The sequence below is a fragment of the Natrix helvetica genome, assembly GCF_964273705.1.
Source record: "Natrix helvetica genome assembly, chromosome: W".
Taxonomy (NCBI): domain Eukaryota; kingdom Metazoa; phylum Chordata; class Lepidosauria; order Squamata; family Natricidae; genus Natrix; species Natrix helvetica.
In genome coordinates, this window is record NC_138555.1 from 82,167,508 (window position 1) to 82,181,211 (window position 13,704).

The 13,704-nt window shown below is 41.8% G+C and overlaps 1 protein-coding gene across 4 annotated transcripts in view; it reads right to left on the bottom strand.

Annotated features, from left to right (window-relative positions):
- Nucleotides 1-3,344: 3,344 nt before the first annotated feature.
- Nucleotides 3,345-13,704, bottom strand: part of EFS (embryonal Fyn-associated substrate) — a 28,733-nt gene continuing 18,373 nt past the window's right edge. For all 4 annotated transcript variants that reach the window (XM_081969419.1, XM_081969417.1, XM_081969418.1 and 1 more), the window contains 3 exons: nucleotides 11,452-12,129; nucleotides 7,344-7,433; nucleotides 3,345-4,760 (listed from right to left, as the gene is read on the bottom strand). In XM_081969419.1, coding sequence (XP_081825545.1) covers nucleotides 4,347-4,760; nucleotides 7,344-7,433; nucleotides 11,452-12,129 — 1,182 coding nt within the window. In that variant the 3' untranslated portion in view covers nucleotides 3,345-4,346. The remainder of the gene's footprint in view (nucleotides 4,761-7,343; nucleotides 7,434-11,451; nucleotides 12,130-13,704) is intronic.

Here is a 13,704-nt window from a genome sequence, read left to right on the forward strand (position 1 = left end):
GCGGGGGCGGAGGACGAGCCCCAGGTTCGAGCCCCCACGGGCGATCCTAAGCTTCTGCGCGCCCGGGGGGGAGGGGGAAGGGAAGGCTCTGGGATCGGGCGCAGCGCCCTTCCGCAATGGGGTTTATTATTTTTTTTAGGGGGGGGGTTGGTCGGTCTTCAGGAGGGCATGCCGGGAGATGTAGTTCGGAAGAGCCGGGCAACCAGTCTTGGCCAATGGTATCCGAAGGCGGAAATTTAAAATCTCTTTTTGTTTTGTTTCTATTCTAATTCTATTTATTCTGATACTATTCTTATTCTGTTCTATTCCCTGTACTGTTGTGTATTCTATTCTAATTCCATATTTTCTATTCTATTCTATATTGTATATTCTATTATTCTATTCTATTTTCTATTGTATATTGTATTCTATTCTGCATTCTATTCTCTATATTTTATTTATTCCTATTCTAATTCTATTCTGTTCTTATTCTAATCGTATTCTTATTCTGTACTATTCTATGTATTATTGTGTATTCTATTCTAATTCCATATTTTCTATTTCATTCTATACTATATATTCTATTCTCTATGTTCTATTGTATTCTATTCTGCATTCTATTCTCTATATTCTATTCTAATTCTATTTATTCTGATACTATTCTTATTCTGTTCTATTCCATGTACTGTTGTGTATTCTATTCTAATTCCATATTTTCTATTATATTCTATATTCTATTATTCTATTGTCTATTGTATTCTATTTTTCATTCTATTCTCATTCTGTTCTAATTCTATTTATTCTGATACTATTCTTATTCTAATTGTATTCTTATTCTATTCTATTCTTATTCTGTTCTAGTCCATGTACTGTTGGGTGACGTTCGGAGAGCGTCTTTCTAATCACTTTAAAACGTACTGTAAAACTACTTCAAATACATCAGAAGCCAGCTGTCAAGGGGGGTTAGCCTCTGTAGCTTTATTGCTACTCCAGATCATCCAAATCATTGATAGTGCTTATTTGCAGATAAATTATCTCTGAATTTACTATATATTTCTGCTATTCTGAAGCAAAAGGTGGGGGAAATAGAAACGTAGATCTAACATTGAAATGGCAATGATGCAGCACTGTAAATATTCTATTCTATTCTCTATCGTGTATTCTGTTATTCAATCCTATTATTATTTTATTCTATTTTCTATTCTATTCTATCCTGCATCCTATTCTCTATATTCTGTTCTATTTTATTCTATTCCCCCCACCCCCATTCTATGTAGCAAGGTGCCTAATTTTAAACCCCTCTCCAGATCTTTTTAAAACTCTGGCCCTTTAAGAGACGTGGACTTCAACTCCCAGAAGTTTTGCTGGCTGGGGAATTCTGGGAATCGAAGTCCACCTATCCTTAAAGGGATGAGGTTGAGAAACATAGTGCTGAAGTCAATGCAAGCAGCGACCTCCCTATGCCGTTATTTTCACTGCCTGTAAAAATCTGCTTTAAAGGGGGAAAAAGTCCTGTGTATGACATAGAAAGGATTATAAGCAAAAAAGAATTAAAGGTAAATTACAATACAATACAATACAATACAATAGTAGAGTTGGAAAGGAACCTTGGAGGTCTTCTAGTCCAACCCCCTGCCTAGGCAGGAAACCCTATACCGTTTCAGACAGATGGCTATCCAACATCTTCTTAAAGACTTATTAAATTAACTAAGGTGAATAAAGATAGTAGCTGATACGTATCAATAATGGAAGGTGAAATGATTATGCTGTGGATACAAATAAGAAAAAAATAATAGTTGGGAAAGATATCAGAAGAGGGGGGGGGAATGGCAGGAAAATATGGAAATACATCTAATGATGTATAGTTACAATTATAAGAGGAAACAAAATAAGGGGGCTTAATGATGTAAAAATATGTAACGGCACGACGAAGATAGCGGGAAGTTTGAATCTGTCTTGCACTGCGTCCAAAAAAAGAGATTTTTTTTGGGGGGGGGGGAGAGGAAACAATTGGAACTCGTATAAAGGTATACCTTTAAAAGAAAAACTAGCAATATGGAAAACATTTTCCCTCCCCGCTGCTTTCGTTGGGAATATAATTATCAATTCCATTGATATTAAATGGAGTTTGCTAAAAGGTGGAAATACACCACGTAAAATAGAGAACGGAAGGGAGATAAAGAGAGGGAAAGAGGGAGAATGGAGACAGGAGAGAGGGAAGTAGAAGGGAGGGAAAGAGCAGGAGAGAGGGAAGGTGTGAAAAGAGAGGGAGAGAGCAAGGGAAAGTAGAGAAGAGAGAGAGAGGGTAGAGGGAAGAAGGAGGTAGGGAGGAGGAGAACTGAAGACGAAATAGACTATAATATGGTGTATGGAAAGCAGAAGAGCAAATAAAAATTGAAGAGGCGTAATGGCAAAAAGAATTGATATACTATTGAATACTCAAAAAAATGTTTGTTAAGATGCATAGGTACGCTTTGGATTATATTATATGTATGTTAAAAAATCTATACAAAATCTTTTCTCCAAAAAAAAAAAAAAGTCCTAATATACCTGGTCCTTGACCACAATTGAGCCTAAAATAGGGCCACAATTGAGCCTAAAATCTCTGTTCCTAAGTGGGGACGGTTGCTAAGTGAATTTTGCCCTCCTCGCCAGTTTTTAAGTGAATCATGGCAATGGTTAAGTTGGCAACGCAGTTGTTAAGGGAAATTGGCTTTACTTGTCACAAAAGGTGAATTACGTATGCTTGGGACACTGCAACCGTCGTAAGTACATGCCAGCGGCCAAGCGTGCGAGTTTTGATCAAGGGATGTTGCGACGGTTATAAGTGTGAAAAACATTGTCAAAAGTCATTTCCCCACGCAACTTTGAACGATAACTACATCATCATCTTTTAATGACCCCGTAATCCACCCTCGCAGGGTGGAATCTGGGCAACTGAATGGAACGTAGTGTTTCCTGGCCGGATGCCATTCCTGTCTCCAATGAGGAGTTTTGTTCAGGAGATATATTCTCGCCGTGCCCAGAGAGACAAATATTGGCCTCTCCCTAGGATTGAACTCACAGTATCCTGATGTGGGAGGCGAGAGCTCCACCTCCAGGCCACCGTACCGCTCCGGAACGATCACTACAGGAGGGGTTGTAAATCAAGGATTACCTGCCTTCCCATCATTGAAAATAAAACTAAAGGCCTCCCACGAAGAACGTCGTAAGTGTGGATCAGGCAGGTCGTTCTCAACTTACGATCACAATGGGGAGCGGAATTTCCATTGCTCAATAGGTTGGTTGTTAAAACGATTCGCATTCCATCTTACGACCATTTTTTTGGGGGGGGGCACGTTTTTTAAGTGACTCCCTGAAGTCATTAAGTGAATCAGTCATTAAGCGAATCCAGCTCTGGGCGAAAAAATTTAAAAACGCAGCTGTTTTTTCCCAGCTATTTTATTATCATCAAACCTAGAGAGATTCTGAGAAATATTTCCTGAGGGGGGGAAAAATACTTTGTCTCCGTTTACTCATAATTAGCGTTTCTGCCCATTCAGTCTTTTCGACCGTGGCCCCTTTAAGAGGGGGTTGGACTTCAACTCCCAGAATTCCCCAGCCAGCTGGCTGGGGAATTCTGGGAGTTGAAGTCCATCCCCTCTTAAAGGGACCACGCTTGAGAAATACTATTGTAATTGCCTCATCAATTCAGCTAATAACCTTTTGTGTCCTTTGTCCTTCCAAACCTTGACACAATATTTTTTTATTGCAGCTAATCGAGGGGGTGAGGGCGGGGCGGGCGAGGAGGCTGGCAACGAAACACCCGGTTCGGCAGCCATTTTCTTCTTCCTCATTTCCTATTAAGCCTCTGTGGGAGTGTCCGGACATACCGGATACTGTTCCCCTCCTTTCGACCGTCAGGAGTGTCCAGAAAGCAGCAAAGGTCCCCTGTTCTCTCCTTCCCCCCACATCCCAAATCTGTTCATCTCCGTGGACGACGGGGGTCACCCTTCCAGATTATAGAGTCTGTGCTGAAATCCGGCAGCGGACGAGGCCCCGAGTTCCAGAGACGCCGGCGAGGGGGCCGAAACCAGGGACGTTCTTTGGCTAAGGAAGATTGGCAAGGACGTAAGGAAGGAGGCCAAAAGCCGGTCCTTGAGATACGACAGGGTGCTCTGTTTTTTCTTTTTGTTTTGGCACATGCATCGGCCGTGGCGGATCTGGTCTTGACCGATGAACGAGCCTGGCAGAAGCGGGAACATTGGTACCGATTCCCGGACCGTCACCGGCTAGGATGGGCCCCGCCAAGCACCCTCCATAGAAAGAGAGACCTATTGTCCCATTGTCCACCGTAGGGGTGGATGGCAGCCGTGAGGAGTCCCGCATCAAGAGGGCGCCAAAGTGCCCAGCAAGGTGGTGAAAGCCAGAGCTTGGCGCGACAACTCCGCCACGCAACCCTGCATCTCGTGGGCGGCCGGCAACGACGGGTAACTCAACGCGGCGCTTTTGACCGCGAGGACCGCTTCCTTCAAGGCTTGGCACAGAGCCGTGCTGGCGGCCCCCACCCTGGCCCGCACGGCCGTCGAAGACGCCAGGCGGGAGACGGTATCGCCCACGAACACCAGCTTGTGCGCCGTGACGATGACGAATTTTCCATGGGGCACGAAGATACGAGGTGGCTGGTGGGCCCCGGCACTGGCCAAGAGGGCCTCGATGGCCGACAGGAGGGTGCAGTAGTGCGTCTGGCATTGCCCCGTATAGAACTGCAGCAGTTGGCTGTCCTCCGGGGATGGTGGCACCTGGCGAGGAGAGAGAAAGGTGGTTAGGACATTTATGACCTTAGGAACTCTTTGCCACTGCAAATGGACATTTCCTGACATACGCCACCCCCTGGAAGCGGAATTTTCCCTGGGGGATCTAAAAGGATTTTAGCAAAAGTATTTCAACGCGGCGGGATCCACAGGGTGGGGTTAAAAAAGTCAAGATGGCGGCCGTGACAGTGTGATCGGAGCTCGGTAGGTTTTTCGGGGGTGTCATAAACAGAGGATCGATTTGGATGGCAGCATTGCTATTGAGATTTTAACATATGATGACGCTATTTTATGATTATGATCATGGTTTATCACTTCTTGTGTGTATGCACACTGAGAGTTTATGCACCGGAGACAAATTCCTTGTGTGTCCAATCACACTTGGCCAATAAAGAATTCTATTCTATTCTATTCTATTCTATTCCATTCCACTCTATTCTATTTTTCTATTCTATTCCATTTCTATTCTATATTCTATTCTTATTCCTATTTTCATTCCTCTATTCTATTCTATTCTATTCCTATTTTTGATTTGATTTGATTCCATTCTATTCTATTTCTATTCTATTCCTATTTTAAATTCTATTCCATTCCATTCTATTCTATTCTTCTATATTCTATTCTATTCTATTTCTATTCTATATTCTATTCTTATTCCTATTTTCATTCCTCTATTCTATTCTATTCTATTCTATTCTACTCTATTCCTATTTTTGATTTGATTTGATTCCATTCTATTCTATTTCTATTCTATTCCTATTTTAAATTCTATTCCATTCCATTCTATTCTATTCTTCTATATTCTATTCTATTTCTATTCTATATTCTATTCTTATTCCTATTTTCATTCCTCTATTCTATTCTATTCTATTCTACTCTATTCCTATTTTTGATTTGATTTGATTCCATTCTATTCTATTCTATTCCTATTTTAAATTCTATTCCATTCCATTCTATTCTATTCTTCTATATTCTATTCTATTTCTATTCTATATTCTATTCTTATTCCTATTTTCATTCCTCTATTCTATTCTATTCTATTCTATTCTATTCTACTCTATTCCTATTTTTGATTTGATTTGATTCCATTCTATTCTATTTCTATTCTATTCCTATTTTAAATTCTATTCCATTCCATTCTATTCTATTCTATTCTATTCTATTTCTATTCTATATTCTATTCTTATTCCTATTTTCATTCCTCTATTCTATTCTATTCTATTCTAGTCTACTCTATTCCTATTTTTGATTTGATTTGATTCCATTCTATTCTATTTCTATTCTATTCCTATTTTAAATTCTATTCCATTCCATTCTATTCTATTCTTCTATATTCTATTCTATTCTATTTCTATTCTATATTCTATTCTTATTCCTATTTTCATTCCTCTATTCTATTCTATTCTATTCTACTCTATTCCTATTTTTGATTTGATTTGATTCCATTCTATTCTATTTCTATTCTATTCCTATTTTAAATTCTATTCCATTCCATTCTATTCTATTCTTCTATATTCTATTCTATTCTATTTCTATTCTATATTCTATTCTTATTCCTATTTTCATTCCTCTATTCTATTCTATTCTATTCTACTCTATTCCTATTTTTGATTTGATTTGATTCCATTCTATTCTATTTCTATTCTATTCCTATTTTAAATTCTATTCCATTCCATTCTATTCTATTCTTCTATATTCTATTCTATTCTATTTCTATTCTATATTCTGTTCTTATTCCTATTTTCATTCCTCTATTCTATTCTATTCTATTCTATTCTATTCTATTCTATTCTACTCTATTCCTATTTTTGATTTGATTTGATTCCATTCTATTCTATTTCTATTCTATTCCTATTTTAAATTCTATTCCATTCCATTCTATTCTATTCTTCTATATTCTATTCTATTTCTATTCTATATTCTGTTCTTATTCCTATTTTCATTCCTCTATTCTATTCCATTCTATTCTACTCTATTCCTATTTTTGATTCCATTTCTTTCCATTCCATTCTATTCTATTCCTATATTCTGTTCTATTCTATTCTATTCCTATTCCTATTCTATATTCTATTATTATTCCTATTTTCATTCCTCTATTCTATTTCTATTCTATTCCTATTTTAAATTCCATTCCATTCCATTCTATTCTTCTATATTCTATTCTTCTATTTCTATTTTATATTCTATTCTTATTCCTATTTTCACTCCTCTATTCTATTCCGTTCCATTCTACTCTATTCCTATTTTCGATTCCATTCCATTCTATTCCCATGTTCCGTTCCATTCCCTATTTTCCATTCCATTCTTATTTTTTCACCAAACCCCTGGGGACCCCTGTGCTGTTTACACAATGTGTTGTGATCAGGTACACAATGATTCCAAGCAGCGGGTGCAAATTCCACCTGGGGGAAACATTTCGACAGGACGTTTGCAAGAAGGGAAGGGCAGGAGCCAAAGGTCAGCTTCTGATTTTGCAAGCATGGCTTTCAACAAATGTGAGAGACCCCGAGGTCATAAATTTGGGTGGGAGACAGCGAGAGCAAGGGGTTATAAAGTTCAAAAAAGAGATACCATTTCTTCCGTCGGAGTTGCCTCTCCCGAGACCGTCAGCATGGGGCTGGCTTCGGGTGTGGAGGTTTTCTGCTGGATTTTATCAGTCCCCTGAGAAGAGGAGAGAAGGAAGCAAAAGAAAGAGAAAGAAGGAAGGAAGGAAAGAGAAGATGGAGGGGAGGGGAGGGGAGGGGATGAGAAGCAAAGAACGGTAATAGGAATGGAGGGAGGAAAGGAAGATAAAGATAGAAAAGAAGGGAGGGAGGGAGGCAGGAAGGAGATGAACAGAAGGTGGAAGAGAGGGAGAGCGAGAAAGGAGGAGGTGAGTGGAGAGGAGAGGAGGAGAGGAGATGAGAAGGAGAGAATGGTAACAGTGACGGAGGGATGGAAGAAAGGAAATTTAAACATAAGGGGAAGAAAAGGAGGAAGATAGAAAAGATGGGAGGAAGGAAGGAGAAGAAAAAGTATTAGGAAGAAGAAGAAAAGCAATGGTAGAAAAAAGTTGGAAGGAAGGAAAAGAAAAAAGGAATAGAGGGAAGGGGAAGAAACACATTTTAAAAATAAAGGGGAAGTAAAGGAAAGGAAGATAGAAAAATAGAAGGAAGGAAATTAAAAAATAAAGGGGAAGAAAAAGAAAAGAAAGATAGAAAAGATGGAGGGAAGGAAGGATAATGGAAGGAAGGAGATGAACAGAAGATGGAGGGGAGGAGAAGCAAAGAACGGTAACAAGAATGGAGGGAGGAAAGAAGGAGAGAAAGATAGAAAGGAAGATAGAAAAGAAGGAAGGGGGAGAGGAAGGAGATGAACAGAAGAATGGAGGAGTGGGAGGGAGAGAAGAGAGGAGGCAAGGTGATGAGAAGCAAAGAAGGGTAACAGTGAGGAATGGAGGGAGGGAAGGAAATTTAAACATAAAGGGGAAGAAAAGGAAAAGAAGATAGAAAAAGATAGAAAAGGTGGAAGGAAGGAAGAAGAAAAGATTAGGAAAGGGGAAGAAACACAATTTAAAAATAAAGAGGAAGAAAAGGAAAGGAAGATAGAAAAGATGGAAGGAAGGAAGGAGAAGAAAAAGGATTAGGAAGGAGAGGAAAGGAAATGGTAGAAAAAAGATGGAAGGAAGGAAGGAAAAGAAAAAAGGAATAGAGGGAGGGGAAAGAAACACATTTTAAAAATAAAGGGGAAGTAAAGGAAAGGAAGATAGAAAAATAGAAGGAAGGAAATTAAAAAATAAAGGGGAAGAAAAAGAAAAGATAGAAAAGGAGGAAAGAAGGAAGCACGGAATTTTTAAAAAGGGAAAAAGACAAGGAAGATAAAAAGGAAGGAAGGAAGGAGGGAGAGTGGAAGATGGGAAGGGAAAAGAAAGAAAGAAGGGGAAAAAGGAAGGGGAAAGACAAAAAGAAAAGAAGAAAGAACAACAAGAAGAGTGCATTTATTCGCTGAATTTATTTATACAAGATAAAAGAGACAGAAAGCCAAATGCCAGAACACAATTAAGAAGCTTTTTTGAAAAAAAACTGAACAGAGGATAAGAACTGAAGCCGGAATTCTTTCTCCTGGGTATTTTTGATGGGAAAATGAGGAATAAATTACAATACGTAACATTACACATATTTAACCGCAAGCAGAATCGTGTTAGCACCGAATTGGAAACAGACAGATATTTCCCCCAAAATCCGATTATAAGAAGGAAAATTTATGAACGTGCAGAAATGGATAGAATGTCTATGGGAATGAAGGAGAGGGAAGAAACCGAGTAACCAATTTCATTGTATTTATTTTGCACAATAACAATAAAGACTATACTATACTATCAAATTTGGAATAGATGGTATTCCTGGCTCAAGAGTAAACGTAAAACTTAAGGTATAAGCTGTAAAAGTATCAATATATCGAATTGTAAGAAATATATGATATCGATTAGTGAATGGAATAGAATAGCAGAGTTGGAAGGGACCTTGGAGGTCTTCTAGTCCAACCCCTTGCCTAGCCAGGAAACCCTACACCACTTCACTTCAGTAGATGTCCTTACGATTTAAATAAGGATATAATAACATAGGATAATGCCGTAGAGATAGAGTTTTTGTAAATAGGATGGTTACGAAAGACAATTGATACCAATATGGAAAAGCTGTTACCAGCGTAAATTTGGCTTGTTTTGTGTTTTAAATGTTGGGAAATTCAATAAATACTGTTTTGTTTTGTTTAAAAAAAAAAGCTCTTTTGAAAAAAAAACAAAAACACAAACACAGACCATTTGCAGGGAAGATTCCCTCCTCATCCCCAAACCCCCATCCCTCCCTCCTCCGACGCCTTTTGGCATTGCAATCCCCCAAACTCTGCTGACCGGGTGTGTTAGTTCAGCAAAATTGTGTGTGTACACAAGAGGATTGTTTTTACTGGCTTGGGATTGTGAGGTTTTGAAATCCGGCCGTTAAGTCCTTTGAACCCGAATTCGAAATTTTCGGTATGCAGTTCCTTCGCCCCGCCAACTATTTCGGCTAGCTGAGACAGGCAAAAAACGGATCCTTTTGTGTTTTTAACGACACACCATTTCTCTCTCCTCCAGTAGAAATGTACATATTTGAACCGAGAGAGAGAGAGAGAGAGAGAGAGGGCTCGGCGCAATACAAGGACATCCTCGACGTACGATCATAATTTGAGCCCCACGTTTCTGCGGCTCAGCGAGACAGAGGTGAAGTGAGTTTTGCCGCAATTTTACGACCAGTCTTGCCACAGTCGTTAAGTGAAATCACTGCAGGCGTTAAGTCAGTCACCCGGTGGTTAAGTGAGTCGGGCTTCTCCGTTGACTTTGCTCGTCAAACAGTCGCAAAAGTTGATGACGTAACCCCCGGGAGAGTACGACCGTCATAAATACAAGTTCAGCTGCCGAGCCTCTGAATTTTGATCACGTTCAAACTTGAGTAACTTTAGGTCAAAGTTACAACAGCCCCGAGAAAGGTGACTTGTGACCATTTTCCAAACTACGATCCGCTGATCACAATTTGGGTGCTCGGCAACCAATTCATACTTACGACGGTCGGCATGTCCCGGGGACACGCGATTCCCTTCGGCGACCTTCCGACAAGCAAAATCAACGGGGGAAGACAGGTTCACTTAACAACGGCATGAGTCACTTATCCACTGCAATGATTCGCTTAAAAACCATGGCAAAAAAAAAAAAAGTTGGTAAAATGGCGGCAAAACTCCCCTCACGCACGTTTCACTTAACAACAGAAGTTTGGGGCTCCGTTGTGGTCGTACGTCGAGGCCGGCTACCATGTACACCGGAAGTTAAAACATTAGAAAGCACGAACGATTTTAACTCAAAAGAAAAGGCAGGCATTGTTTTGAAGGAATCCGCTTGGAAACTTTACAATGACTCTCGCGGATCGGTGTCGGGTACGAGACAAAGCAGTTCTCCCCAATCCCGTTGTGCTCGAGTGAATTTTGCACACCAGCGTCTAACATGAATGTCATTGTGGGTTAATGTTCACCTTTCTTTGGCGGATGAAAGAATGGAAATAGTTTGAGGCCGAGAGCGTGTTGACAAGAATGAGGAAAATAAAACCTGATTTCACAAAACAGTAAAACGTGCTTTCTCGTTTATAAAGGTAAAAGTTCCCCTCGCACATACGTGCTAGTCGTTCCCGACTCTAGAGGGCGGTGCTCATCTCTGTTTCGAAGCCGAAGAGCCAGCGCTGTCCGAAGACGTCTCCGTCGGTCATGGGGCCGGCATGACTCAACGCCGAAGGCGTGTGGAACGCTGTTATCGTCCCACCGAAAGTGCTCCCTATTTTTCTACTTGCACTTTTTACGGGCTTTCGAACTGCTAGGTTGGCAGGAGCTGGGACAAGTCACGGGAGCTCACTCCGTTATGCGGCGCTAGGGATTCGAACCGCCGACCTTTCTGACCGACAAGCTCAGTGTCCTAGCCCCTGAGCTATCGCATCCCCTATATTTACAATATAATATTATAAATATATCTAGTAAAATATGTCTTTATAATATAATTAACTTTATAATAATTATGGTCGTAAGTCGAGGACTACCTGCAAAAGCATCGTGGCATGTAGATGATGTCCCAATGTCAAGAACAGGATAGCGATTAACCTCGTGTTGTGGCGGTCCTTACCTTCAGGTGGACATAATCGTACTCGTCGGCCAGACGGATCCCTTCGTATTCGTTGTGGACATCATCCCTGGCTTGGTCCAGCTGCTCTCCTGCCCCGAGACCCCCCAGCCTGGGCGGAGGGAGAGGCAGCGGACGGTCCTGGATGCTACCTTTCCGCACGATGTTGGGTGATGGGGGCGGTAGCTCGCCCGAAAGCCGCTCCTCGCTAGGAAGAGCGGGCAGCGGACGGCGGGACAGACTCTCCGCGGACGGCAGCCGGGGACGAGTGGGGGGTCCCGGATCCCTTAGATTGAGTCCTTGGAGGGCTCCCTCCAGGGGTGGGGTGCTGGGCGTCAGTAGAGGAACGTCATAAATGGCCCCTTCGTCCTCTTCGTCCTTTTCACTAGCCCGGATGTCTTCGGGAGATTCGTACAAGTTAAGCAAGGCGGAAGCCCGGCGTAAATTGGACGGGATGGCATAGATCAGTGGCCCTTCGCAGTTTTCTTCCTCCTCCTCCTCCTCTACCCCCTCTTGTGCCAGGGCTTTTTTGAAGGCGAGCGGCACGTCATAAGCCTCGTCTGCATTCGGCGGGGCGCTGGGCTGGGGGGCTACGCGGGCAACTTTTTTGACCCGCAGGGCCGGCGAATCGTACGTGTCCAAAACCACATCGCGGAGCAAAGCTGAGGGTACGTCGTAAACCTACAAACGGAAAAAAAAAAGAGGATAAAGAAGAAGAATTCCCAAATGAAAGTCTGTTTGGGGGGTCAGGCATCCAGCTAAGCCATAAACCAGCTTGGTTGCTTTGGGGGTCCTCACGCTGGGTGAATCCAGCTATTAAACCATAGTTTACGGCTCAGTCCGTTTGAACCCTACATCATAGCTGGACACAGTCCCTTTGATTATAAACTGCAGTTTATGGCTTAACTTAATGTTCTGCTCTGGTGGTTCAGTCCATGCACCATGATTAAAATGAACCATAGTTAAAACAAACCATGGCTTACATTATGTGTCAAGACAATGTAGTGTTTCTCAGCCTTGGCTCATTGAAGATGGGTGGACTTCAACTCCCAGAATTCCAATGGCTGGCTTTGGGGCCTTTAAGACAGTGTTTTTCAGCAGTGGTCATTTGAAGATGGGTGGACCTCAACTCCCAGAATTCCCATGGCTGGCTTTTGGGCCTTTAAGACAGTGTTTTTCAGCAGTGGCCATTTGAAGATGGGTGGACTTCAGCTCCCAGAATTCCAATGGCTGGTTTTGAGGCATTTAGGAAGTGTTTTTCAGCCATGGGCACTTAAAGATGGGTGGACTTCAAGTCCCAGAATTCCCATGGCTGGCTTTGGGGCCTTTTAAGACAGTATTTTTCAGCAGTGGCCATTTGAAGATGGGTAGACTTCAACTCCCAGAATTCCCATGGCTGGTTTTGGGGCCTTTTAAGACAGTATTTTTCAGCAGTGGCCATTTGAAGATGGGTAGACTTCAACTCCCAGAATTCCCACGGCTGGTTTTGGGGCCTTTTAAGACAGTATTTTTCAGCAGTGGTCATTTGAAGATGGGTAGACTTCAACTCCCAGAATTCCAATGGCTGGGTTTGAGGCCTTTAAGAGAGTGTTTAAGTATGGCTGGGGAATTCTGGGAATTGAAGTCCACTCATCTTTAAGCTGCTGAGATTGAGAAACACTGCTGTAGACATCAGCTCTCATGGTGTGATAACATCTCCACTGATGGACCTCCGTTTTTCCTTCCTCCACTGGTTTTGGGGCCTTTAAGACAGTGTTTTTTCAGCCTCGGCCATTTGAAGATATGTGGACTTCAACTCCCAGAATTCCCATGGCTGGTTTTCAGCCTTGGCCACTTGGAGATGTTTATGGCTGGGGAATTCTGGGAATTGAAGTCCACACATGGTCAAGTAGTGAGCTTGGGAAACACTAAGATAGTAGAAAAAGGACGGCATAGAGCCGATTTCCAAACTGGCTGAATCCCACCTCTGCCTGGGACACTGCAACCGTCAGAAATACATGCCAGTTCCGAAGCGGCTGAATTTTGATCACCGTTATAAGTGTGAAAAACGGTCACAGGTTACTTTTTTTCAGCGCCGTTCACTAAACGAACGATTTGTAACTTCAGGACTTTCTGTATTTATTGCTCGCTGCTGGATCTATTGCCACCTCTTTTGCCGCTGGACAGTCCAGTTGGACCTAAACTGTCCCGTAGAGACGGTGACCATTTTGGTTTACAGTTGAACAGAATCGGAAGGGAGCTCGTAGGTCATCTAGT